The sequence below is a fragment of the Haliaeetus albicilla genome, chromosome 9, assembly GCF_947461875.1.
Source record: "Haliaeetus albicilla chromosome 9, bHalAlb1.1, whole genome shotgun sequence".
In the NCBI taxonomy this organism is placed as follows: domain Eukaryota; kingdom Metazoa; phylum Chordata; class Aves; order Accipitriformes; family Accipitridae; genus Haliaeetus; species Haliaeetus albicilla.
The window spans coordinates 5,797,335-5,820,348 of NC_091491.1; the positions used below are offsets into that span (position 1 = coordinate 5,797,335).

Genomic DNA, 23,014 nt, shown 5'->3' on the forward strand with positions numbered 1-23,014 from the left:
ATGGAGCCTGAGGAGGAGGCAGAGGACGGTCCACGGGGGGGGGGGAACCTGAGTGGGGGGCAGCGGCCATGTTTGTGGGGCTCTCGCGACGCAGCCGCCCCGCCTTGCTCACGCACGCACGCGGCGCCCAACATGGCGGCTGCGCGGGATGCTCGGCCCCGCCCTCGAGGTGAGGCGCGGCGGAAGCACTGACCTTCCCAACATGGCTGCGCCCGCTGGTCGCCGCCGCGACGTGCGACGCGCGGGGGCGGGGCGACGCGGGGGGTTGTGGGAACGGGCGGTGGCGGCGGCGGCGGCGGTTGCGGGCAACGGGCACCATGGGCAACTGCCACACGGTGGGGCCCAACGAGGCTCTGGTGGTGTCAGGTACGGCCGGTGTCTCGCAGGGGCTGGGGAGGGTGTCCCTGCCGTGGGGGGGGGAGGAGAGGGGGCCTGAGGGGTCCCTGTCGTGGGCGGGACCCTGTCATGGGGGGGGTCTCTGTCATGGGGGGGTTCCTGAGGGAATTGGGGGGGGAGGCTGTCTGTAATGGAGTCTACTAGGAGGGGGCCCAGGTGGGAATTGGGGGGGGTCCTGGCTGTGAGGGGACTCTTGGGGGTCCCTGAAATGGGTGTTGGGGGGAATGTCTCTGTCCTGAGGGGGTTTTGGGGCACTGAGGGGGGACCCTGCGATGGAGGGGGGGGGGGTGTCCTGTCACGGAGGGGCACTGGGGAGGGGGTCCCTGCCTTGAGGGGACCCAGGGAGGTGGTGCAGAATGAGAGGCCCTGCCTGGGTGGGGAGTGTGGGATCTGGGGGGTGTGTTTGGGGGTGCCTGCTGCAGGCTGCTCTGTGATTTGGGGGGGGGGGGAATCCCCTGTAGGAGTACTGGGGTGTTGTGGCGGGAGGTCCTTCCTTGATGGGGCACTGGGGAGGGGGTCTCTGTCATGAGGAGGCATTGCGGCATTGTTTGGGGGGTGTCCTGCGGTGGGTGGGCACTGGGGTGCTGGGGGTGTCCATGTGGACCCTGGGGCTCCCCGGGGTGGGGGTCCCCGCAGCGCAGAGAGCGGTGGGTGAGGTTGCGATGCCAGCGGCACGCCCCAGTGCTGCTGCTGCTGCTGCTGCTGCTTTTGGATGATATCAAGCAGTGGCACCAGCAAGGCTGCCAGGCTCTGGGCCGCTGCCAACAGCCCTTAGCTTGGATTGCCAAGAAACCATCCTGTTTCTGGGGGGCAGGTTGGCTTTCCTGGGGAGGGAGAGCTGGGTGTGAGCATCCTGCTGGGGCAGAGAGGGCAGCTTAGGGCAGGGCACCACGGGCCTGTCCCTGGGGTGCCTTTCGCATCCACCATATCCTACTGCTGCTTTGTTACTAGCACGTCACCTGGCCTCTCGGTGGTGCTGTCACTGGACGCAGTTGATGCCCACCAGATATGTACAGTTTTCTCTTCAGGCAAGCTGGTTGCTTAGGTTACGGTTAAATAAACCAGCAGTGCAATCCCCTGTGTCTGATTCAACCTGTAGCTGCAGGGTTAAATAAACCAGCAGTGAAATCCCCTGTGTCTGATTCAACCTGTAGCTGCTCCAATACTCTGCCGAAGCTCCTGACTGCACTTTGGCATAGACCAGCCTGCATGCGGACAGGACTTAATTACAGTTAGGTGATGTAACAGCTTGCTGTAAGGGCTGGATGCTCCGCTCTTGTGTGACAGGCTGGGGCCAAGTGCAGGGTAATAACCAGGTTAGATACAGATGTTGGTCACTTCATGTGTCCTCAGTCATGTTACATCCTTTCTGTCAATGCTGGACTAGTTTTGTGGAAGGCGCTTTGACGCTCAGACCTAAACTCACCCCGGGAGAAAATGCATGTGAACGTCAAGGATGTGCTACGATCACAGCTCTGCCATGCATGTGAAACTATGTTGTTATGTTTTTGGAGCCAAAGCCTCCAGCGGGCTGTGGCACTTGCTTTTCTGGCTGGTCTGTTATCAGTTCATCTCTCTTGGGTAACAGACCTGTTACAGGAATTACTGAGGAGATGCCAGAAGCAGGCTGCAGTTTTGGAAACAAGTATGCCTGCTGTGGCAGCTGCTTCTAAGGAGATACAAACCGCACCCACCAGCTGCCTGGAGCAGCAGTATTTCTTGCAGTTTTCCTGGTCTTCTGCACGTTTCTGCAGTTCCCAGCTGGGATCTAGAGCTGATACTGCGCTTCCCTCCAAAGAGACCCCTATCAAAATCTGCGCTGCTTGGTGAAATACCGTGTCCTGCGGGAGGAATCTGGAAGCTGTGCTCCAGGTGTGCCAGGATGCCCTTCGGTCTTAAGAGCTTGATTTTGCTTCTGTTCAGCTCTGAAGTTTACAAAATGCGGCTTGCAGGATGAGCCAGCAGGAATTTGTGGTATCTGGTTGCAGTTCCAAGCATTATGCTTTCCCACAGCCGGGAGCGGCAAGCCGAGGACACTCCTCGATGTACAGCCACATTCTGGGAAGGGAGCATAAATCATGCCAGGCTCTGCAAGTCAGAATTGGTTTCAGTGCTGCCACCAGACATGGTTTTCCTCTGCTGCTGCCCAATGTGGTCTGCAAACGCTTGCTGTCTCCTGAGAGCACCGGCTGTGAGCTTCAGGGGCAGCCCGAGAGGTTGTGGGAGCTCTGTAGAGCCCCGCAGCTCCTCTGCGCTTATGTGCAGAGTGAACGCCAGGGCATTAGTGGGAGGGAGGCGTGTAACTACAAGCAGTTGTGGTTCCAGGAACTTGATCCGTGTCTCTCCGGGGAAAAGCAGAGAGGACCTTGGGGGCCAGCATTTATTTGTGTGACACTAGGTTGGATTTGGGGAGGGAGGAGGAAGGGAAGAATAAACCAACAACAAATAATATTAAAAGCAGGCTTTTGGCTTGCAGTCTTGAATTGTCATATAGTTGTTACTTGAAAGACTTTACTTTGCAGGAGGGCACCTCCAAATCATGAAGCTGATTGGAAAGTTTTCTTTATTGTAAATTTAGCCTGTGCCTCTTGAAGGAAGTTTGATCACATGCCTCCCCTGGCATGTGGATTTTTTTCTGAGGAGTGGTGTTCTTTCTCCTCACTTTCTTGTGAGACGCTCGAGTTCCTCCAGTGCTCAAGGAGCAGCCAGCCATGCCTTGGGAAGGTCTGTGTGTGCAGGAGCTTCGTAGCCTTATTTGGGAAGCTGCTCCTAGGCACGGGTCGGCGTTCCCACTGACACTTGCGTCCTTCCCCTGTGGAGCAACACGGATCTCCTTCTAAGAAATTGCACGTGGTTAGCCAATCCATCCGTGAAATGTAGACCCTAGGCTTTGTAAGAATGCTCCACAAAGCCCTACGGAGACAGTGATGGTCTCTGCAGAATGTGGGTCTAACTTTGCTGGAGGGTAGCCACGCTTGGGAGCCTCCCGGTGAGGTTTGGTGCAAGCTCTGAGGAGGCTTTGGCAGGCACCTGGCCCATCACTGTGTCCTCTCCAAGCACAGCTGCAGCCAGTCACATTTTCAGGGAGATACACAAAGTACCTGTTCGTCCTGATATCAAAATGTTCCCACCAGCTAAATAAGTTGTCTCAGATGCATAATGCTGGTTTTGGGTTACAGTCTGGTTGAATACAGCTTTTGTGGCTAAGGATGGATCTGCTAATTTTGAAATACAATGCTATAATATTTATGCAGAGACTTATAATAAAGAGGTATCATTTATAATGGCCGCGTTCATCTTACAGTTACCATAAGTAAATAGCGTTGCCCGAAACTCTACAGTTGGGGCATTTTCCTTCTGGCTGTTGAGGGCAGTAGGGTGGCACCACGCAGCAATGGTCCAGCAGCCAGAGGAGCCTCGAGGTGAGCACCTGGAGATATGTGAGCACAAGGGGAAGGTTGGTACAGCCCACCATGTTCCTGGGTCAGAACAAACTGCCGTTTCATCGAAAGTTCAGGATGTGAAAGGTGGAAAAAAAGTCGGCGGAGTTGCAGTCCAGTCAACCTAGCTTTATTTCCTGGGAGAGTATCAAAACAAATACATTGCTTGTAAATGCCTAGAAGAAAACAACTACATTGTATTTGCTGAGTATGAGCTGTGCCTGGCTGATCTGACTTCCCTCTCAGGTGAGTTAGCACTCTAAAGGAATGAGAAGAAACAGCAGGTATTGTACACCTTGCCTTTGCTAAGGCTTGTTATGCTCTTACAATTTCTCAGAAGTCAGCTTGAGAATTATGGTCCAGCCCAGTTTCTCAATCTCTGTCAAAGTAAGAAAAGAGCTAGCAGTTAATTCCAGTTTTGTGTAAACATTTCCTGCCGCACCCCAGCAGTCAGGGGTAGTTAACCCTTCTGGAGCTGCTCTAAGCTCTCACATTCTGTTACAGCATCCTTCTTATTGCTGCAAGAGGAACTGGTCATGATTTTGAGCCAGTGTGACTGTGCTGTTTTTATGGTACTTCTCGAAGTTTTGCAAGCCTGAAATAAAGGCTTCTTGAGGCTTTGCAAGCCCTTCCTGCACAAAAGGAACTTAGGCAGCTCCTCTGTGGTGTTTCCTTCTCAGGAGGTAGTTCTTCAGCTTTTTGCCGGTGGTGGAGCTCAAGGTTCCCCTTGTCAGGTGCTTGTTAAATCTCCAAGACTTGCAAATTACTCTTCAGAAAGCATAGCAGGAGAAAGAGGTGGACAGAATTGCCTTGGGGCTTTCCTTTTGGTTTCCAAGAGGTATTCTAGGGTAGTATGTCTGTAGTTTTGTTGTATAACTTCATTGTGGTTTGTCTTCTCCAAGTTTCTGTTCACAAGATGAGTTAAACTAAACATGTGTTTTTTAAACTTGCTTTGTAGTATTGATAGCCGTAGTTTAAAACAAGTCATTTTGATATAGATTACATCCAAAACAAGCTAGCCAGCATAATCTGCTTTTGTCTGCTGTAGTGACCGTCAAAGGATTTTATGGATTCAACTTGGAACCCTGCATCTTTTAAAATAAATTTTTGTTAACCTTGTACCGTTTCTGCATGTGGACAAAGCCTAATTTATATGCACAGCAGGGCCTAAGAACCAGACACTGACTTTAGTCTAGACCCTGCTTTATTATGTGATTTTCTTTATGTATGCCTTTGCCTTTTTCTCTCCTCTCCATTATGTCTTTTGTCAGTAACTGTTTTCAATTATCTTTTTTTTCCCTGTCTTTCTGCACTTGCTTGTTAACACCCCATGACATTTCCCAGCACAGGGCTGTTTCTCTAACAAACCCAGCTTCTGTCGGACTGGACCAAGCTGCTTATTCCCAACTTCAGTGGTGGGTCCTCCTGGAGGAGGAGACTCCAGCACCAGATTGCCCTGAACAGAGGCATGAAGATGGCAGCTCTCTCTGTGCAGGTGAAGGCAGTGGTGTCTTCTTGGTTCTTGTCTTCAGCCTGCGACAGTCTTTGGGAAGAAATATAGTTACTGAGTTATCATAGCAGCCTGTTTACCATGACCTGATTTCTGAACACTCACCGCTTCCTGCCAGAATACAAGTGCGTTGCCTCGAGTTACCTTAGGAGAGCAAATAACAGAGAGCTTGTTCACAACCTCAAATTGTCCCAGCTTTGATGTTTTGAGCCCTGTATCTCCGTAACTGTTGGGGCTCCTGTTCTTTCTTGTGTTCCGTCCATCAGGGCAGCAGCTTCCTGCATCTGTCGAGAGCTCTGTTTATCTACAAACTCCCAAGCGATTAATCTCATTTCATTAAAAAAAAAAAAAAAAAAAAAAATTATGTGCTTTCTCCTGGCTCTGGGAATTCTTGCTTGAACATGGGACCCCTTCGTTTGGGAAGAGGCCAAGCTGGATGGCAGCTTCCCGGCTATGAATCCTCCATTTGTAGTGCGCCTGGCCGCCGTACACTGCCCCGGAAGAGGGACGGTGGATGTTTGTGGAAGCAGTGGCCAAGTGGCTGTGAGACTCAGGCTGCTAGAACAGTGGGTGTATTATAGCTGGAAAAGGCAATTTCTCTGCCAAATCTCATTGTGCAAGAGGGTTTATTCTTTAGCCTTGCAAAGATTTCGCTTTGTTGGTTCCTTTTTCACTTGCTTTCTGAGACTTGGGAAAGAGGCTGCAGGGCTGCAATGGAAAATGAGCGTTCAGCTCATCTGACTTGCGTTACCAGGACGGAGCTCTGCTGCGCTCAGACGTCCAGCTTGCATGAAAGCAACCAGCTGGCATCCCGCTCCTGTTTAATGTGTTAGTTTTCCCTGCTTTTCTTATGCTTTGAACACTTTTTGACATATAATCTAGCTTGGTAAACTGTGCTGTGCAGCAGTGTTGTGTAGCACTGGGAAGCAAACATGGGGCTTGCTTTGGATGTGCTACTAAATAAGGTATTTCCTTGCATTGCCCGCAAAAGAAAAGAAACGTCTGTGTGGAGAGGCACATTCTTGTAACAACAGTGGGTTTAGGGTGCAGAGTTTTCTCAGAACATTATTATGAAATTATTACCAGAGGTTTGGTAAAGACCACATAGACCCTGTGAAATAAAATACCTTTCCACGTGGGGCTGCTTTTCCCGACTGCCAGGAACACCTCCCTTCCTGTTCTTGGAAAACAAGGGCCTGGCGAAAAGGCTGAACTAACCGGGCTGACGTCCTCCAAGAAACGCTAAAAGGCGTTGTGGTTAATACGATGCAGGATATTGTATCATCAGCTCCTGTAACTCCTTGCCTGGCTGAAATAGCCTTCCAGCTACAGGAAGAAGCTATCCAGAAGGCGTCTCGGAGGTGGCAGAATATTCCTCTAGGCTGTGGAGCGCAGGAGACCTGAAAAAGTGTGTAAATCTGTCTCACATTTGTGTTTACTTCCTACTGAAATCAGAAGGTGAAGAATTGTAGATGAGGCCGATGTGCCGGTTTATCAACCATTGCATGGAAGCCAGTGAAGCAGGCAGTATCTTTAGCTGATGGTGGAAGATGGCCAAACACTTGAGGATGGAGAGGAGGAGGAGGAGGATGGGGAAGAAAGAGTTCCCTCCTGCGGTCCAGAGGGCCCTGCCAGCATGCTGGCCTGGACGTGTACTGCCTTTGCTTCTTCATTTTGACCTACTGCAGCAAACTTAACAATCGTCGTCTTCCTTGAAGGGGCTGTCTTCTGTGGCTGCGGTATGCTGGCTTCATAGTTCTCCCTTTCCCCTCCCACAACACAAAGCTCCCACAGCGCTGCAGCCACGTTGTTTTCCCTGTGTGCCCGCTCTTCCTCTGCGCTGGCTCTGTCTTGCCTGCGTAAATACGTCCCGCAGGGCTAAAACTGTCTGTTGCTCTGTTGGTACAGCGCTTGTCTTGCTGAGGCCCTCGGGCGCTGGTGTAGTAAGTGTGATTATGGATAACAAACTAGGTAGGGAGTGCTGGCTTGATCTGCCTGAGAGACGGCAGCTCACAGCCCTGCCTGGTCTGAGCCAGGGAGCTGCAGAGCTCCTCCCTTGCCAGGCATGAAACCTAGGGCTGGTCGCTGGCAGGGTGCTCTCTTGAAAGGTAGCAGGCGTCTTTTTCCTTGAATCAAAGATATGAAAATCCAGACAGCATCTTCCAGCTTCACTGGGGTCAAATCTTAAACATGTCAGAGGATTCCTGGAGGCTGCCAGAACTCTGGGCACAGCAAGCTCTGTGATGGACCGTCCAAGCCTCAGGCACTGTAGTACTTGCGCAAGCCAGAACTAGGAGTTATCTTTGGGGAGCTCAAGGTTTCTTCCATCCTCCAATGCTGACCTGCTAGCTTTTGGTGGGTTTAAGGGTGGTTTGCAGTGTGGGGTGAGGGAAAGGAGATGGATTTCTTACATGGCTTTCAATAACAGAGCTGGTTAAAGATACTGAAGCATGTACTTACAACGATTCTGGTTGCTAAAAGTGCTTAAACTGCTTTACAAAACTAAAATAAAATCCTGGTTTGAAATACAGTTGCTTTCTGTGTAATATTGTTCATCATACTCAATTATTACAAATACTATTTTCCCATTTTATAAGACAATTCAAAAAAAAGGTTGCCTTTGGAAGATTACCGTGTGAAGCCCATGGAGGCGCAAAAGAGCGTTGGGTTCCCTAGTGGCTGGCTGCGTTACGGCCAACTGAAGGGTGTTCCAGGGCTGCTGTGAATCTTGGAAAGAGTTTTCTGTGTTCATTATTTATCAGACACTGCAGGCATGCTTGGATTCTTCTGGGTCATGCTGCAGAGCTTGGCTTGGTAGCACTGGGTGCTGTAACGCTGCTCTGAGAGGCTGGGGGAACCGTTGACCTCACGAGGGTGCCCCTTCCTCAGCACCAAGAGGCTGGGCAGGCTTGTTGTGAAGTTGTTCTGCTCCTGACTCAGTCTGGGTGCAGGTTTTTCCCTGGCTGAGAGCAACGTGCGTGTGTGTGCGTGTGTGTAATCTCTACAACTCTGTGCTTTCTGCTGTGCTGCAGGTGGCTGTTGTGGCTCTGATGTAAAGCAGTATGTATACGGAGGCTGGGCCTGGGCTTGGTGGTGCATTACTGACACCCAAAGGTAAGGAGACCCCTGTTATTTGTGGGTTTGGAGTAGGAGTTAGGCAAAGCCATCCCAGTGGGGCTGTCAGCAGTATCTTTAGGAACACGGGACTGGGCACTGCATATGAAACCATGGATGAGCATCAGCCCAGCCCGCTGCCTTTGGCTGTGACCAGCTCTTGGTCCTTTGAAGGAAGGCTGCCTTGCGTACAGCACTGTAAGTAGCTGGAAGGAGCAATATGTGCCCTGTGTCTTGAAGCATGGGGAACATAGGGTCCCTCACAACCACACAGCTTCTGGCTGTCCTCTGCTTTGAGTGGTGGGGGCTGAGGTTGTCCAGGGCCCTGCAGGAAGTAATCCTGTAATTTCAGGCTTACCTGACAGTAAACAATGATGTACAAAATAAAAATAAAATTGCAGGATGGAGGGGTTCTGTGCTGACTATTTGCCTGGGGCAGCTGGGTATCACGGTGCAAAAAAAACAAAAAAAGAAAAGAAATCCCATGCTTTCAGCTTGGAAGTATTTTCCAAATGGCCTCTCTGTCCACACCTCTCCTTAAACCCAAGTAAATCCGATTTTTGTTTTCTCCCCCCCTCCCCCCCCATCCTCCCCCTTTTTGGTTCATTGTTTTTTATTAACATAAAACCCAAAAAGCTGAGAGGGCCGTAGCCTGGCTGGTCATTGTATTTCTTCCTGTGCTGGTGCAGTGAGTGCTGAGGAAGGCGACAGCCCTGCTCTCCTCTGCTGCTGCCTTTGCAGTGCTCCGCAGCTATGAGGCTCTCGCAGAGGTACTGGGCGGCGGGGCCACTGGCCTGGCTCATCCATGAGTTCACAAGGGGACCTGAGTTCTGCCCAGTATGGCCCAAATCTCACCCAGTAACAAATACGTTTGTGGCACGCAGTGGGCCAGTGCCCCCTCCTGCTCCTCAAGTCTCCTTTTCTAAAGATACGCTGACTGCTGTCACTTTGGGAGCAGGCTGTGTTCCTATTTAAAACCACGGGATTTCCTTTCTCTCCCTTTCCTCAGTTGTGGATTTTGCTTGCTGCTTCTTACTGTGCTGGTCTCTGAACTAACATGCTGTGACAGTGCTGCTGTCGTGCTAACATAGCTCTTGGTCTTTAGGATCCATGGGAATGTTACTTTCTCCTAACACCTCCCTCATGCTCATCACCAATGCAGGTTTCCTCCGTCTGTGTAAAAGATAATAGGAACAAAGGATAAAGACGTGACTTTTGGGTTTTTGCACTGAGTGATGGCCAGAAGTTGTAGTTAACCCTTCATGCTTGATCTGGCCACCTCTTTTCCCTGTTCATGTGTTGCCACCAGCAGACAAAGTGAGCATGTTGCTGCCCTCACTCTACAGAGGATACACTGCCATAGCTGCTGCTCACCTGCGGGTCAGGCAGCTTGCCTTGTTCAAAGGGGTTCTGGCTGCTGCTGGCATTTGACTCATGATAGCTCTCAGGTCCTCTCCCAGGTGGCTGGTACTTGGGATTGCTACGGGAGCCTACCATAGTGCTCCGACTGCATGAAGAGGTCTCAGCTAACACCTGCTGCTTTAGCCTGGGCTCTCCAGTGATGCTCGTACGAGGTGGGAAAGGAAGGAAAGGCCCAGCTTGTGGGGTCAATGCTTAAGAACTGCGTTTGATCCAAACAGGCTTCATTCCTGAATTTTTGAGAGGCATCTCGTTGGGAGAACTGTTGATTTGAACAAATGGTTTCTGCTCCTCCTCTTGTGTGAGAAGCCCAGAGAACAGTGCAGGACCTTGACCTGCCATGTGCAGGAGATAACAGATGTATTTGGGAGGCTGACTTGTTAAGTTAAGCAAAGGCTGAGTCCAGGGCCAAGAACTGCTTGCCAGGAGTGAGCTGTCATATGATAGAGGTCTGTGCATTATTTAGCGAACAGGGCTCTTGACAGGAATGCCAGCACCCAAACAAATCTTTTACTTTAAAATCATACCCCTGGTTCAAGCCATGGGATATGGGGCTTAATTCTCCTTTTGAAAACAGTGCCTTTCCCAAATACCATAAGCCATGCCACAGATGGAGCCTGCTCCATTAACATGAAGAGCGAGACACATTTCCTCCTCTGAAATTAGGACATCTTTTCTGGAACTGCCAGTGCTGAGAGCAAGAGAGACAGCAGCAATTGTGTTGCTGTCAGCGGCATCCCGCCAGGTAGCACTAACCTGGGAACAAAAGGAACAGTTAGAGCTGGCAGGGTGCTGGGCTCTTATCCTGCTGCAACCTTGAGGACTGGAAAAAAAAATTTTAAAAAAATCCAATCCCTGTTTAAGGGTCAGAAATAAAAGCAGTGAGAGAGGCAGCATGGGCTTACGTGCCTCTGGGGGAACCAAATGGTATTATTCAGCTTCCCAGAACAGCACTTGGAAGCACCTTCTCTCATCAGTGCCTTAGCCAAGGGTGGGTAGCCAGGTCCCTGGCATTTTCATTTTTCTGGCCCCTCTTAAATGTTGGCTTAGAAGCATTAAATGATTACAAAAAGGAATTTTCTGTGTGTGAAGATTACTCCAACAGAGAATTCCAGCTGACTCCAGGATGGCAGTTCAGGTGGGATACACAGTTCGGTTTCATCTGCGGTGACTTACAGGACACAGGGTGGAGACGAGCCCCCAGCCTGTTTGTCCGTATTAAAAGAAACAGCTAGATGCTGTAAACTCCCCACAGTGACCAGAGAAGCTGCTCTGGCCCAGCGTTATGCAGCCCTGGGAGCAGGCAGTGGGAGAAAGGCAAACTGAACAGGGAAAATTGGAAACCTGAAAGTCTTGTCTGCCCTTTGCAATGGGTGTCTAACTCTCTGATAACTGCTTTGTATATTTGCTGTCCTACCCTTATTCCTCGCTGCTCAGACTGTCTTTGGAGGTTATGACCATCCTCTGTCGCTGTGAGAATATTGAGACGTCGGAGGGGGTCCCACTGTACGTAACAGGGGTTGCACAGGTAATAATCCACCAGCTTCCTAACACTGTGTCTAACCGTTTATCCCTCTGTTTTGAGCAGCAGCAACAGCAGCAGCAGCAGCAGGATAACATAAAAACTAATGGTTTTCTAATGGGACGGTTGAAATCTCAATACCCTCGTCTCCTTCCCCTTCTCCGGCACTTGCCCTGGGGCGCACTCCACAGTTTATAGGTAATGCAGACAGATGCATATTTGTCAAATTCCAAATTCAGCATTGCTGTACTGGCTCCTTCTGATAATGCTGCAGACATTTGCTCCAGCTGTAACCCTTTCCTCAACAGCACTGTTTCCACTGTGTGCTTGGTGGAGAGCAGAAGGGCATCTGCTTTTGTGTGGAGCCACAAGCAGGCCAGACTGGCTTCTGGGTTTGGGGCAGGTGGGAAGGCAGGTTTTGTGCTGTTTCAAAAGGAAACCTGTACACATGTGGGGAAATTGCAACTGTACCTGGCTCTGCAGTTTTGGATATGGGTTTCCACTCAGCCCTTCTTCCTCTTCATGGAGACAGTGCCCATTTTGGATGTTGTCACATTTGAAAGTACAGCATAGAGACCTCGGATGAGTTGCAACATACAGGACTAGCGTTTGCACTGTGAGCCGTTATGAACCAGTGTAACAGTAATTGCCAAACATCCCTGTGACTTGTCAGCTAAGAAGCAGCACAGTATTGAAATTAAATTCCAAGTATAGATTAGGTCTTCAGAAGGCTAAAATCCTGCACTAGCTGATCAAAGCTGTGAATACATATGGCAAAAAATGCCTCTGCGTGTTCTGGACAGTGGGATCTGTTTTACCAGCTCCCAGCTTCCGTGCCAGTTTAATTAGGACAGTGGCCAAGGCAAGCATGAACTTGCAGAGATACGTTTCGGCACTTCCAGTCAGTCCTGGAGCAACTCGGCGTGCATGCAGCAGCCCAGTGCAGCCCCTTCACGGTTCAAATGTTTGACCTAATGTTCACTGACACAAGCTTTCTGCCCTATGGCTCCCTGTCCTGACTCCCAGCGCCTTCCCGGCTTGTTATGGCCAACACGAGAGCCAGGCTTTGCTTCCTGAAGCAGAACCTGCCACGGCCAAGCATGTCTCTCGTTTTACCAAATCATGACTTGCAAATTGCTGGGTCTGGCCAAAGTGCCTCGAGCCCACCTTGGGTGACTGAGAAAGCTCTAGAGCTGCAGGATCTGTTCCTGGGTGCCTGATACTGTACAGGCATGACCCTGAAGAGCTGGAGACTCACTTCTATCTGCCTTTGGGTTTCAGGACACAGGAAAAGGGAGAGGTGAACCAGATCAGGGGGTAGGTCTGTGTTAATGCTAATCCAGCGAGGGCAAAGGCAGGGCTGCTTCTTGCAGCATCAGCACCAGGTTTTGCCAAGCACCAGGGCTCCTGTGGGGCTGGCAGTGTGGGGCTGGGGGGTGGCATCCTGGGTCCATGCTGTGCTTTTAAACCAGTGACACCAGCCAGCGAGAGCACGTGCTGCCCCAGCGTTGGGCAGTGTGGCACAACGAGCCTCTGACAGGGGGCCCTTTGAGTTCTCAAAGCTGCTAGCTTCTGGCCACCTCGCTAGCCCAGCAGAAGGGAAAGGGTCACGGTATCATTTCCAGTCTGGCTCCCAGCCTTTCTCTGCTGATAAATTGCCTTTAAGCGTTATCTGAAAAATCTATTTCTTGGCCAAAGTGACTTGTCTGTCTCCAGTCACAGATGTAGTCCCTCGGCTGCATTCTGCACCTGTCTTACATTACCTGTGATGAGTGCGGCAGGTAGCCCGGGGCAGGAGATGCAAAGGGAAGAGCTGAGTGTGTGTTACCTGGAAACGTGCAAATATTTTACGTTTTTTGGCAGGATTTCCCTAGAGATAATGACGTTACAGCCCAGGTGTGAGGACGTAGAGACGGCGGAGGGGGTAGCTTTAACTGTCACAGGTGTGGCACAGGTACAGTAACTCCAAAACATCATTTCAGGAATGCATGTCTCTAACTTAAATCTAGTTTTCCCCCTTAAGAGGTTGCTGTTGTCCAGGAACAGAAGCCAAATGCTCTGAAACACATTCTTGTACAAAATCACGCTGTCCTTGTTGGTTCAAACACACTACAACATGTTCCATGTTGTGAAGGGGGTTGTGACCTCTCCTTCTCTCCCCAAAATCATTCCTCTTTCTGGTGTCTCATTTGTCCATGTGGCAAATGAGGTGTGTGGGGGTGACTTGATCTGTTTGTGAAACGCTGAAGTACCACAGTGCCCTTGGAGCTGCGTGTGACCCTGCAGGACTGAGCCATTCACTCCTGAGATGGTATTGAGCGTTATGTTGCTTTCGATTATTATTACTAGCACGTGGACCTTGTAATTCTTCATGGTGAGTTAAAGCTTAAAGAAAGAACTTAGTCCCTCCAGGCACTAAAATTTGTGTGTAAAATTTCTGGCTTGAATTGAATTTTGATTCTCTGAAGCTGCCTTCATACGTGAGAACCAGCTCTTGCTGCTTGCACCCATGTTTCTTAGACTCCAAGGCCTGCTGCCCTGATACAGAGTTTGTCCTTGTGACCTGGTCCTGCCTAGGGGAAGATGCTGGGAGGGAAACGTTGTTAGCTTTTGACAGAATTTGACTCCCCAAATAGGCAGCTGGATGCTTTGATTTAAAATTGCTCCCGACAGCTCATTCTGGGTGTATAAAACCAAGATAGTGGTTCTGAGTGCACACAAGGCTGTGGTCACCATGTGTCCCAAGGCATGTCCAGGTCTGTTGTTGCAGGAGAGGTGACGGTCACATTCGCTGCGGTGAGCAGTGGAGCCAAGGGGAGCTGCTGAGTGACGCAGTGATGTGACCAAAATCCCACATGCGTCAAAAGGCTCCCCCTAGGGAAGAGCACCGTGGCTGCTGCAGCCCTTTTAAGACCAAGTGCTTGACATATTTCACCCAGTGCTTTCCAGAGCAGCGGATTCCTCCGTGGGTTCATTGGTTTGTTCTCGGCTGACATTGCAGAGGAGCTGTGTGCTGTGTCTGTGCGTAAGTGAGGATGTGAATTCAGCCAGGAGCAGTTTCTGGGTTGTCACACATGGCAGAAGGGCTGGGCACAACAGCGGATAATCCATCGCCCTGCTGCTGTTGGGGAACGGGGCTACATGCAAGAGCACCAGCATGGGAGCCAGCATCTTGGGCTCATCGTGGCTCTAATGATGTGAACCAGTGTCGTTGTTTTCAGTTTTTCAGTTCTTTATATCCATTTAGCTGCTAATGTGTCACGTAACCGCAGCGGTCTTTGCACGGTTGGCAAAATGTGTGCACCCCTCTGTTCTGTCCCCTCACACACATTTCATAAATCTGTAGGCTTTTCCTTCTGCATTTGGAAAAGGTATTTCTGTGAAGGCAGCATTCCTTTTTGACCTAATTTTGGGACATCTTTCCATTGCCTGCAAAATGGCCTAGGCTGGGCAGCGCATGGTAGCAGAAAGCTGGATCACCAGGTGCCTTGATTTAAAAATGCAGCTCCCAATTCATCTCATTCATGTTATTCTCTTCTCACTGTTCATTTTTTCCACTGTCAATTAATTTTAAAGGTTTAGGCTTGTGAGATGCAAGGAATTGCCGTGCAGAAAGCAGGCTTGAGGCAGCTGGGGACACGCGTGGCAGAGGTTACCTTAATTTTGCAGAAGTACTTTTGAGGCAAACGTCTTTCTTTTAAGGCCTTGTGCAAAAAAAGGAAAAAAGTAAACAAATTATTACTAGAGAAACACCTTTTAAAATGTTTGCTGTACTAATAGAAGTGCTTAATGTACATAAGGATGCTGTCTTTTTTTGAAGAGGGATGTAATGAGTACTCACCAGGAGCCTCCTTCCTGTATTGGCTGGGTGCTTGTGGTGCGCAGGGATGCTGCTGCCTTAGGCCAAGCTGGGCTTCATATCCTTCTGTACAATTTTTCTGAGCCTCAAGCTAATTGGATTGTCTCTGCTCACCCCTCGCTGTGATTGCAGCTGGCTGGAGCTGGGTGCGGTGGTATCGATCCTTCAGATGGAATTGTTTTATGGAGGCTCTCTGATTTCCTGCCGGCTAAACTCTCTCTCTGATGTGAATGACATTTGAAGAAGCACCAAGTGTCGCAGTGCCCTGTCTGAAATACTGGAAACAAGCTGAGCGCGAATTGCTCAACTCTGTTCTGTTTTGTGCAACCTTTGCTTCATAGGTTGACATCTATATTCAGTGGATAGCCAGGCTCGTTTGGGCTGTGCAGGGTCTACCAGTGCAGGCAGGCTGGTGGCTAGCTTTATTCAGAGAGGCTGAATCGTTCCCTGCTCCTGTTAAGTACCGCAGGGACTCTCTTAATGAACATCCCGCTCTGTGCTCTAACTGTCCTCTCCATAGCTCCTGAAGGGTGGGGATTGTTTAGAGAGGTGGAATTGCTGGCAGATGCACACCATAAATGCTGCTGCTGACTCTAATTGGTTTTGGTATTTGCAAAAACCTCCCGTTTGCTGCGAGATGAGCCTTGTGCAGGGCCCACGCTCCCGGGTGCAGCTCCATAATCAGCTCTCCCAACTCCCCCTTGTGTAGAAAGTGCACACTGCTGGCCCGGGGTGCAGGGATGAGAAACCACTGTGGTCTGGCCCTGTAAGGAACCCAGAGGTCTTGGGGAGAAAGCAGAAGAGGATTGCCACGCTTGCCCTAGTCCCTTTGGTTTTAGACTAGGAGACCCAGCCTGAGAAGCAAAGGTAGGAAATAGGCTCAGCCCAGGTTGGTGTTGCTTCATGTTCCTAGGGATGAGGTTGTGGCAGCTGAGTCTTGGTCGGTTTACCATGTCCAACACGGTCCTCCTCTGGTCCTCTTAGAAGGTGGTGGCTGGTCCCAGTTGTCCTGCTCTCTGGCAGTGCCAGGGCCGGGTGTTGCTGTTTGGCTCCAGAGGTTAGGTTGCAGGATCATTTCGGACTTGCAGGCTATCAAACCAGGCTTTCTCAATAAATTGTTGTGCTGCTTTTGCCAGCACTTTGACCCTGAAAAGTGGTCTTGTAGGTGTCAGGATGAGGTCTATAGGCTGTGAACCCATCAAGACCGTGCATTGGGACCCTTGGAGGGCCCCTATGGAGCGCCTGAAGCCTCAGAGATCCTGAGCCAGGACCAAGCTGGCATTGCAGGTAGCAGCAGGTCCAGCCAGGGCCCTTGGGGCAGGACGCAGGGTGCCACCAGCATCTCATGGGACAGCCCAGATGTCTCCATGAGAGGGTGCTGTGGGACCCGCTCAGCACCCAGAGGTCCCAGCAGAGCTGTGTGGCTCATATGGCCCTGCTTCCTTCTCTGGTGCTGCCAGACACGTCCCTCTGTCCAGGCATTGCCTGAGCCCTCAGACTGGACCTGGCCACCAGGAACTGTCAACTTGGTGGGTTGTAGCTCCTCATAGCTGGGTCCTATAGAGCTCCATGACCACACATCTCCACTGCCTAACACCCCATAGGGATTTTTAACCCACTTTGCCTTTAAAAAGCAGCCCCGTGACCAGCAGGACCATCGTAAGACCCTGGCTTGTCTGGAACTGGGGATGCTTTTACATCTGGCTCTGACTGTGGGACATGAAAGCGGCGCTGGGGCAGCAGTGTCCCACCTCTGCAGATTGTTACCAGACTGACTGTGCGGAGTGGGACAACTGGGTCCTGGCTGAGGCACATTGGGGTCACCGCAAAGGACGGCTGGGAGCTCCCAGCCACAAGCAGGACAAACCAGTGTGCTACGGCCATCTTGTCTGATCTCTCCTTGCAGGGAACGCTGAATGGAGCCCCTGTTCCCAAGCTGCTCCTTGGGCATGTCAGACTCTTCCTTGTTCTCTGCCTTTCCTGTGTCAGAAAAATTAATTCTAGTGAAGGAGGAGGAAGAGAAAGGTAACAAAATGGCTTTTGGCCAGGGGTGGTAATAGAAAGCCTTCTCCTCCTAGGTCTGGTTTTTGGTGCAGTGGCTGAACTGGTAATTCAGGGCTCTTTGGTAGAGTTTTCATCAGGTGGGACTTATAGGGCCAGGCTCTGTCCCCACATCACCCAGTAGCTGCTGCTGTGGGATAGATGGCTGCAGGGAGCACCTCTCCATGCTGAGCTGCAGTCGGGGTTTGGAGAGGTGTCTGCCCCGGACGCTGGCACTGCTGCGTGTGCCTGCAGCAGGGCTCACCCCAACAGCAGTGAGCAGGGGCTCGCTGGCTGGGCCGGTGGCCTGGCTCAGCATGGTGACAGCTCAGCATGGTCCCTTGGAGCATCAGTGGCATGGGGGCCTGGCAGCCTGGTGGTGGTACTGCTGCTTCTGCTGCTGCTGCTGCTGTTGGGTGCCTGTCCCTCTTTGGACAGGTGCCTTCAGTCCCTTTGGTTTTATCTCCTGTCTCTAGGTGAAGATAATGACTGAGAAGGAGCTCCTGGCTGTGGCCTGTGAGCAGTTCTTGGGGAAGAACGTGCAGGATGTGAAGAACGTGGTCCTTCAGACACTGGAGGGGCATCTACGCTCCATCCTAGGTGCGGACAGGCTCATGCTCTTGAAGGCATCTTGAGTAGCTTTCTCCCTTCTCTGCTGGCTGGTCCCAGCAGTATTGCAGCCACAACGGATGCTTCCTCTGCTGACTGCAGAGGTGGCATCTTAGATTGTTCCTCCCCTACAGCAGCTCCTGCTGTGTTGCTGGGTGTTGTGATAAGTGAGTTTTCAGTGCCTGCAGTAAGAGATGTCTGAGTCCCCATAGGTTACAGGTGTGTGTGGTGGTTGCACTGGTGAGACAGATGTCCATCTGCACTGCAGGGTCCAGGCAGAGGATTATGCCCTTGTGCCCAGACCTCAAGAAATTAGGGGCAACAAGGATGTTGCTGAGCTTAGACCTACGCTGTTGTGTGTTACCTGTTCCAAATAAAGTGCTTCGCCTTCCTTCCCTCTGCAGGTACCTTGACAGTGGAGCAGATCTACCAGGACAGGGATCAGTTTGCCAAGCTGGTGCGGGAGGTGGCAGCTCCTGATGTGGGTCGCATGGGTATCGAGATCCTGAGCTTCACCATCAAGGTACGCCCAGACGTAGGGTGCTGTGCTATGGGGCTCCGGCAGTGCTGTAGAAGCAGCACGACAGAGCCTGGCCCTGTCTCCTCTGCTGCAGCTGGCTGAAAGGCTCCGGCTGACAGCCTGCCCCAGCCCTCCGGGAGTTTCCATGACAGCCGCCGCAGCATGTCCTGTATCCAGGCAGCTGGGCAAAGAGCACCCGGTAGCTGCCTCTGCAAACATGGCTCATGGAGAGAGCTCCCTGATAACCAAGCCTCCAGGGAGTCAGAGGGAAGATGGTGGGAGAACCTGCGTCTCCCTGTCGCACCTGTTTCTGTTTGGCAGCAGGCTGACATGGTTCTTTCTTAACCTGGCCTAACCACACAAGTGATTGCTCTGAGCTTCAACAGGAAGAGAGCAAGATGGAATCGCTCATTTGAAGTGGTTGTGACTTATCTTCCCCTCTCTAGGATGTCTATGATAAAGTAGATTACTTGAGCTCCCTGGGAAAGACTCAGACTGCGGCTGTCCGAAGGGATGCAGACATCGGTGTGGCAGAAGCCGAGCGAGATGCTGGCATTCGGGTGAGTCCGGAGATGTGCTGGGCTTCCCTGCAGCAGCCTGTTTTGCTCCAGCTGCGCACCCTGGACCTCTGCTCTCTGTTTCCTCTCTGCAGGAGGCAGAGTGCAAGAAAGAAATGCTGGATGTCAAGTTCATGGCAGATACCAAAATAGCAGATTCCAGACGGGCTTTTGAATTGCAGAAAGCTGCCTTCAGTGAGGAGGTCAACATGAAGGTGAGAGGTATCAGACAGCCCACTGCTGTTCCCTGGCTGGTTCGTGATGGTATTGGTAGCTCTGGGATTTGCCAGCTTCCTCCTCGTGCATGTGTTAGGAGAGCTGGAGGTGGAGAACCTGGGTTTCTATGTCAGTGTGAGCTCCTTGCAGCAGATTCCTCTCCTGTTTGCAACAGTTAGGTGTGACTAGGAGAGGAAAGGGTGGGGAGGGTCATCCAAGCTCAACCTGGAGCTGGTTGGGAGTGCTGTGGGAAGAGCACACAGGGAAGGACAGCAAGTGCAGTTCTGAGGACTGGGATGTCACCCCTGGGTAGGTTTGGGAGCAGGAGCCGTGTCTGGTTTCAGGGCCTGCCAAGGGTCCTTCTGTCTGCGCACAGGAGATCGTGGCCAAGATCCCTCTTCTCATCTCTCTTGTGTGTGCAGACTGCAGAGGCCCAGCTGGCCTATGAGCTCCAGAGCGCCCGGGAGCAGCAGAAGATCCGCCAGGAGGAAATTGAAATCGAGGTGGTGCAGCGCAAGAAGCAGATCGATGTTGAAGAGAAGGAGATCATCCGGATGGAAAAGGAGCTGATAGCCACTGTGAAGCGGCCGGCCGAGGCTGAAGCCTACCGTATCCAGCAGATCGCCGAGGGCGAGAAGTGAGTGAGCCCGTGACCCGGTCCAGCCCTGAGCCTGGCTGCACACTGGGCTGGGGTGAGGTGGGAGAAAAGTGCAGCAGGTACTGCTCTGAGACCCAGCTTGTGGGCTCTCTGCAGGGCAGGCACGTGGCTGGCAGGGAGGGAAGCAGTGCTGGGTACGCTGCGGGGATCTGGGCTGCTGGAGGGCTGGGTTTCCCTTTCCAGGGTGAAGCAAGTCCTCATTGCGCAGGCGGAGGCAGAAAAGATCCGCAAGATCGGAGAAGCAGAGGCTTTTGTAATCGAGGCCATCGGGATGGCAGAGGCTGAGAGGATGAAGCTGAAAGCTGAAGCGCTCCAGCAGTATGGAGAAGCTGCCCAGCTGGCTCTAGTGCTGGATGCGCTGCCTGAGGTGAGGAGGGAGCAGCTTTCCCCTGCTCTGGGGAAGTGGTGGGGAGTTCCCAGGCTGGGCCAGGTCTCCTGGGGGCAAAGGGAGGCCCCATGTGGTGTGTAGGGACCTTGCCCAGCAGGCTGGTGAGCAGCTCTTTGACTCTTTGCTTGTTCCACCCTCCTTCTGTGCTTCCCCAGATCGCTGCCAAAGTGGCTGCTCCCCTCTCCAAAGTGGATGAGATCGTTATTCTCAGTGGAGAGAGCAGCAATACAACATCCGAGGTAAACCGTCTGCTGGCTGAGATCCCTGCCTCTGTGCGTGCCATCACTGGCGTGGATCTCACAAAGGTGAGCCGGGCACCGGCAGCTGGCAATTTCTGCAGCTCTTAGGGCACAGAGACTTGCCTAAAAACTTACAGACTCCTAGGGAGCCTCTCCTCCCCCAGCCCTGCCCAGCCACAGAGTGCAGGCAGCTCCCTGCTTCCCCCTCCTCCAACCCTAACAGCTTCTCTCTTCCCCTCCTACAGATTCCCCTGATCCAGAAAGCCACCGGGGCCCAGGCATGAGGCTGGGCAACCCAAAGCTAGTGAAGATCACTCCCTGTTATGCACTCAGACATCAACTGCCTTCAACACGTGGGAATTCCTTTTATATCAAAGACAATTGGAGTTTCATTTTTAAGCTCTGGTGCCTTATTTTGTAGGGCCAGAAAGATGCATGTCCAATCAGCTGCTTTTTTTATTACAAAGGCTGGGAGGGGATTTATTTTGTAATTAACTGTATATTGTATCAGGCTGGGGATTGGATCCGATCCCCAGTTATGACTGGCAGCTTGTCTGGTGTTGCAATCCCAGTGCCTTGCTGTTCTCTGTCCTTGGGTAGCCGCCCAGAGCTTGGAGCAGAGGCTTGGCGGGACACAGAGCATGGAGTGTGGAGCTGTAGGAAGAGAACAGCCAGGACCCACCTCCCCTGGGCTCCCTGCCCTCCCACAGCGACCCTCCTGGGCACTGCCCAACCCTTGCCTCTGCCCACAAGCTGTTTTTGTGGCTGGCTTTCCCCATCGGAGTGTCTCGCCCACAGGGCCCTCGCAGTGCTAGCACTCCTGCCCAGGCTGGACTTCCCCGGGGTAGCAGTCATCCCCCGGGGAGGGTGACAATCAGACACTGCCAGTGGGTGTTGCCCGCTCCCGTGCTGCCTTCCCTCGGGGAGGTTTCCTCCCGGGATCTGGAGAGGAGAGAGCCTGGGGGGAGCGGACAGAGGGTTAGCGGAGGGAGCCCAACTCAGCCCAGGCTTGGCAAGGTCCCACCACTAGGAATGCCAAAAAGTAGCGCTTTGCCAAAGCCACCCCCTCTGAGAACGAGGCGAAACCACTGAGGCTGCTGTCCCTGAGTGCTGTGGTACATCTTGTACCCCCCAACTACTAAACTACCACGGGTCAGAGGGAGGTGGGGGACCAGGCAGGGTGCTGTGGTGGGGATGGGCTCCTCCAGCACCACAGCCTGTACAGCTGGCAGGGGACCAGCGCCCCTGGGACTGGTGCCGTGGCCCTGAGTGCTGGCCGGGGGATGCCCCGACAGGCAGTGCAGAAGCCCCTACCTCGCTCGGTCCCCCTCCCTCTTACGGCCAGTGGCTTTGCTGCCCTGAATGACAATGTGAAAGAGGCTGTCCCCATGTGTGTCCTGTACTCCCCACAGTGCCACCGTGGCCCTGCGCTGGCCCGTGCCGCTTCCCCAGCTGTCTCGACGCCTGTGTTCAGTGCGACCGTAGTGGCCCAACCCATGTGTGAAGTCAGCCTGGCGCTGCTGTGGGGTGGTGGGATGGTGACCCGCGCAGGCACCGTGGGGTGCTGGGGGTCCCTCCGCTGGCTCATTCACCCACAGCTCGGTGCCACCCCCCACCTCATTGCCGTAGGGTGGGTGCAGGGACCCGGGCCAGTACTGGCCAGTCCGTTTGCCAGGAGTGACCCGCTGCGGGGTGGATGGGTGCTGCGGGGGCCGTCGGCACCCCGTCCCCCTCCCTGCCGCCAGGGTGGGGAGAACCGGCGTTATCAGCCCCCGGCTTGTGCTCGCGCCACGGGGCCGCCGGCGCAGATCTGGCACTTGCTGGCGGGTGTGCCGGGCGAGGCGTCCTATCTGCATGTGCGTGTGCATGCCTGCGTCCCTGTGACCGTCACTGCTGTATGATAATAAAGCCTTGTCACCGTGTGCCTTGGCTCTTGTCTTGTGCCTGCTGCACCCATCTCCCCTGCTGTGGCATCCCCGGGGCCTAGGGCAGCGCCAGAGCCGGTGCTTGACCGGCCGTGGCATGGGCCGGCTGGGGGCTGCTGGCCCCGGAGCGTGCAGATGTTCCCGCTGGGATGGGGGAACAGGGGCTGCATGGAATTGAGGTCCTGGCTCACGCTGCTCTTGCAAAACTGCTGGGAGCTCGTGGCCTCCTCCACGGTCACCATGTCCCCATGGGCTCCTTGCCCCATCCCTGGGGCTGCTCCTGGCCAGCCCTAGGTGGGGGCAGAGCCTTGTCCTGCTCCCGCACAGGGTTGAGCATGGAGCCAGGAGCCACCAAGGGTGGCTGATGAGCTCCAGGTGCGTCGCCCTCGTTGACTTGGGGAGCTGATCACTGTGGGGGCACCCCAACCAGTGGCACCCCAGGGTTCGGAGCAGGGCTGATGTGAACCAAAGGCTCTGCCTGTCCCAGCAGCCAGGCTGGTGGCAGCAGCTCATGCTGCCACCGTCTCCCCCCGCTCTGCCCCTGGCTGTGCGCAGCCCATGCCCTTGCCCTGCCACGGGAGCCCGGGCCCAGCCTGGTGCAC

The 23,014-nt window shown here is 52.8% G+C and overlaps 1 protein-coding gene across 5 annotated transcripts; it reads left to right on the top strand.

Moving 5' to 3' along the window:
• The first annotated feature begins 253 nt into the window (after positions 1–253).
• FLOT2 (flotillin 2) lies at positions 254–22,409 on the top strand. 5 transcript variants are annotated; one of them, XM_069791199.1, is made up of 11 exons: positions 254–366; positions 8,379–8,460; positions 13,265–13,355; positions 17,777–17,900; positions 18,314–18,432; positions 18,876–18,989; positions 19,082–19,201; positions 19,625–19,839; positions 20,044–20,227; positions 20,404–20,553; positions 20,733–22,409. In XM_069791199.1, exons 1-11 carry the CDS (start codon positions 318–320, stop codon positions 20,769–20,771), a joined length of 1,287 nt encoding a protein of 428 aa, XP_069647300.1. In that variant the 5' UTR covers positions 254–317; the 3' UTR covers positions 20,772–22,409. The 5 variants fall into 5 exon arrangements, with proteins under 5 accessions (XP_069647300.1, XP_069647301.1, XP_069647303.1 ...); XM_069791200.1 differs by lacking the exon at positions 13,265–13,355 and adding an exon at positions 11,317–11,407 and having other exon boundaries at positions 258–366; XM_069791202.1 differs by lacking the exons at positions 8,379–8,460; positions 13,265–13,355 and having other exon boundaries at positions 287–366.
• Positions 22,410–23,014: the final 605 nt, after the last annotated feature.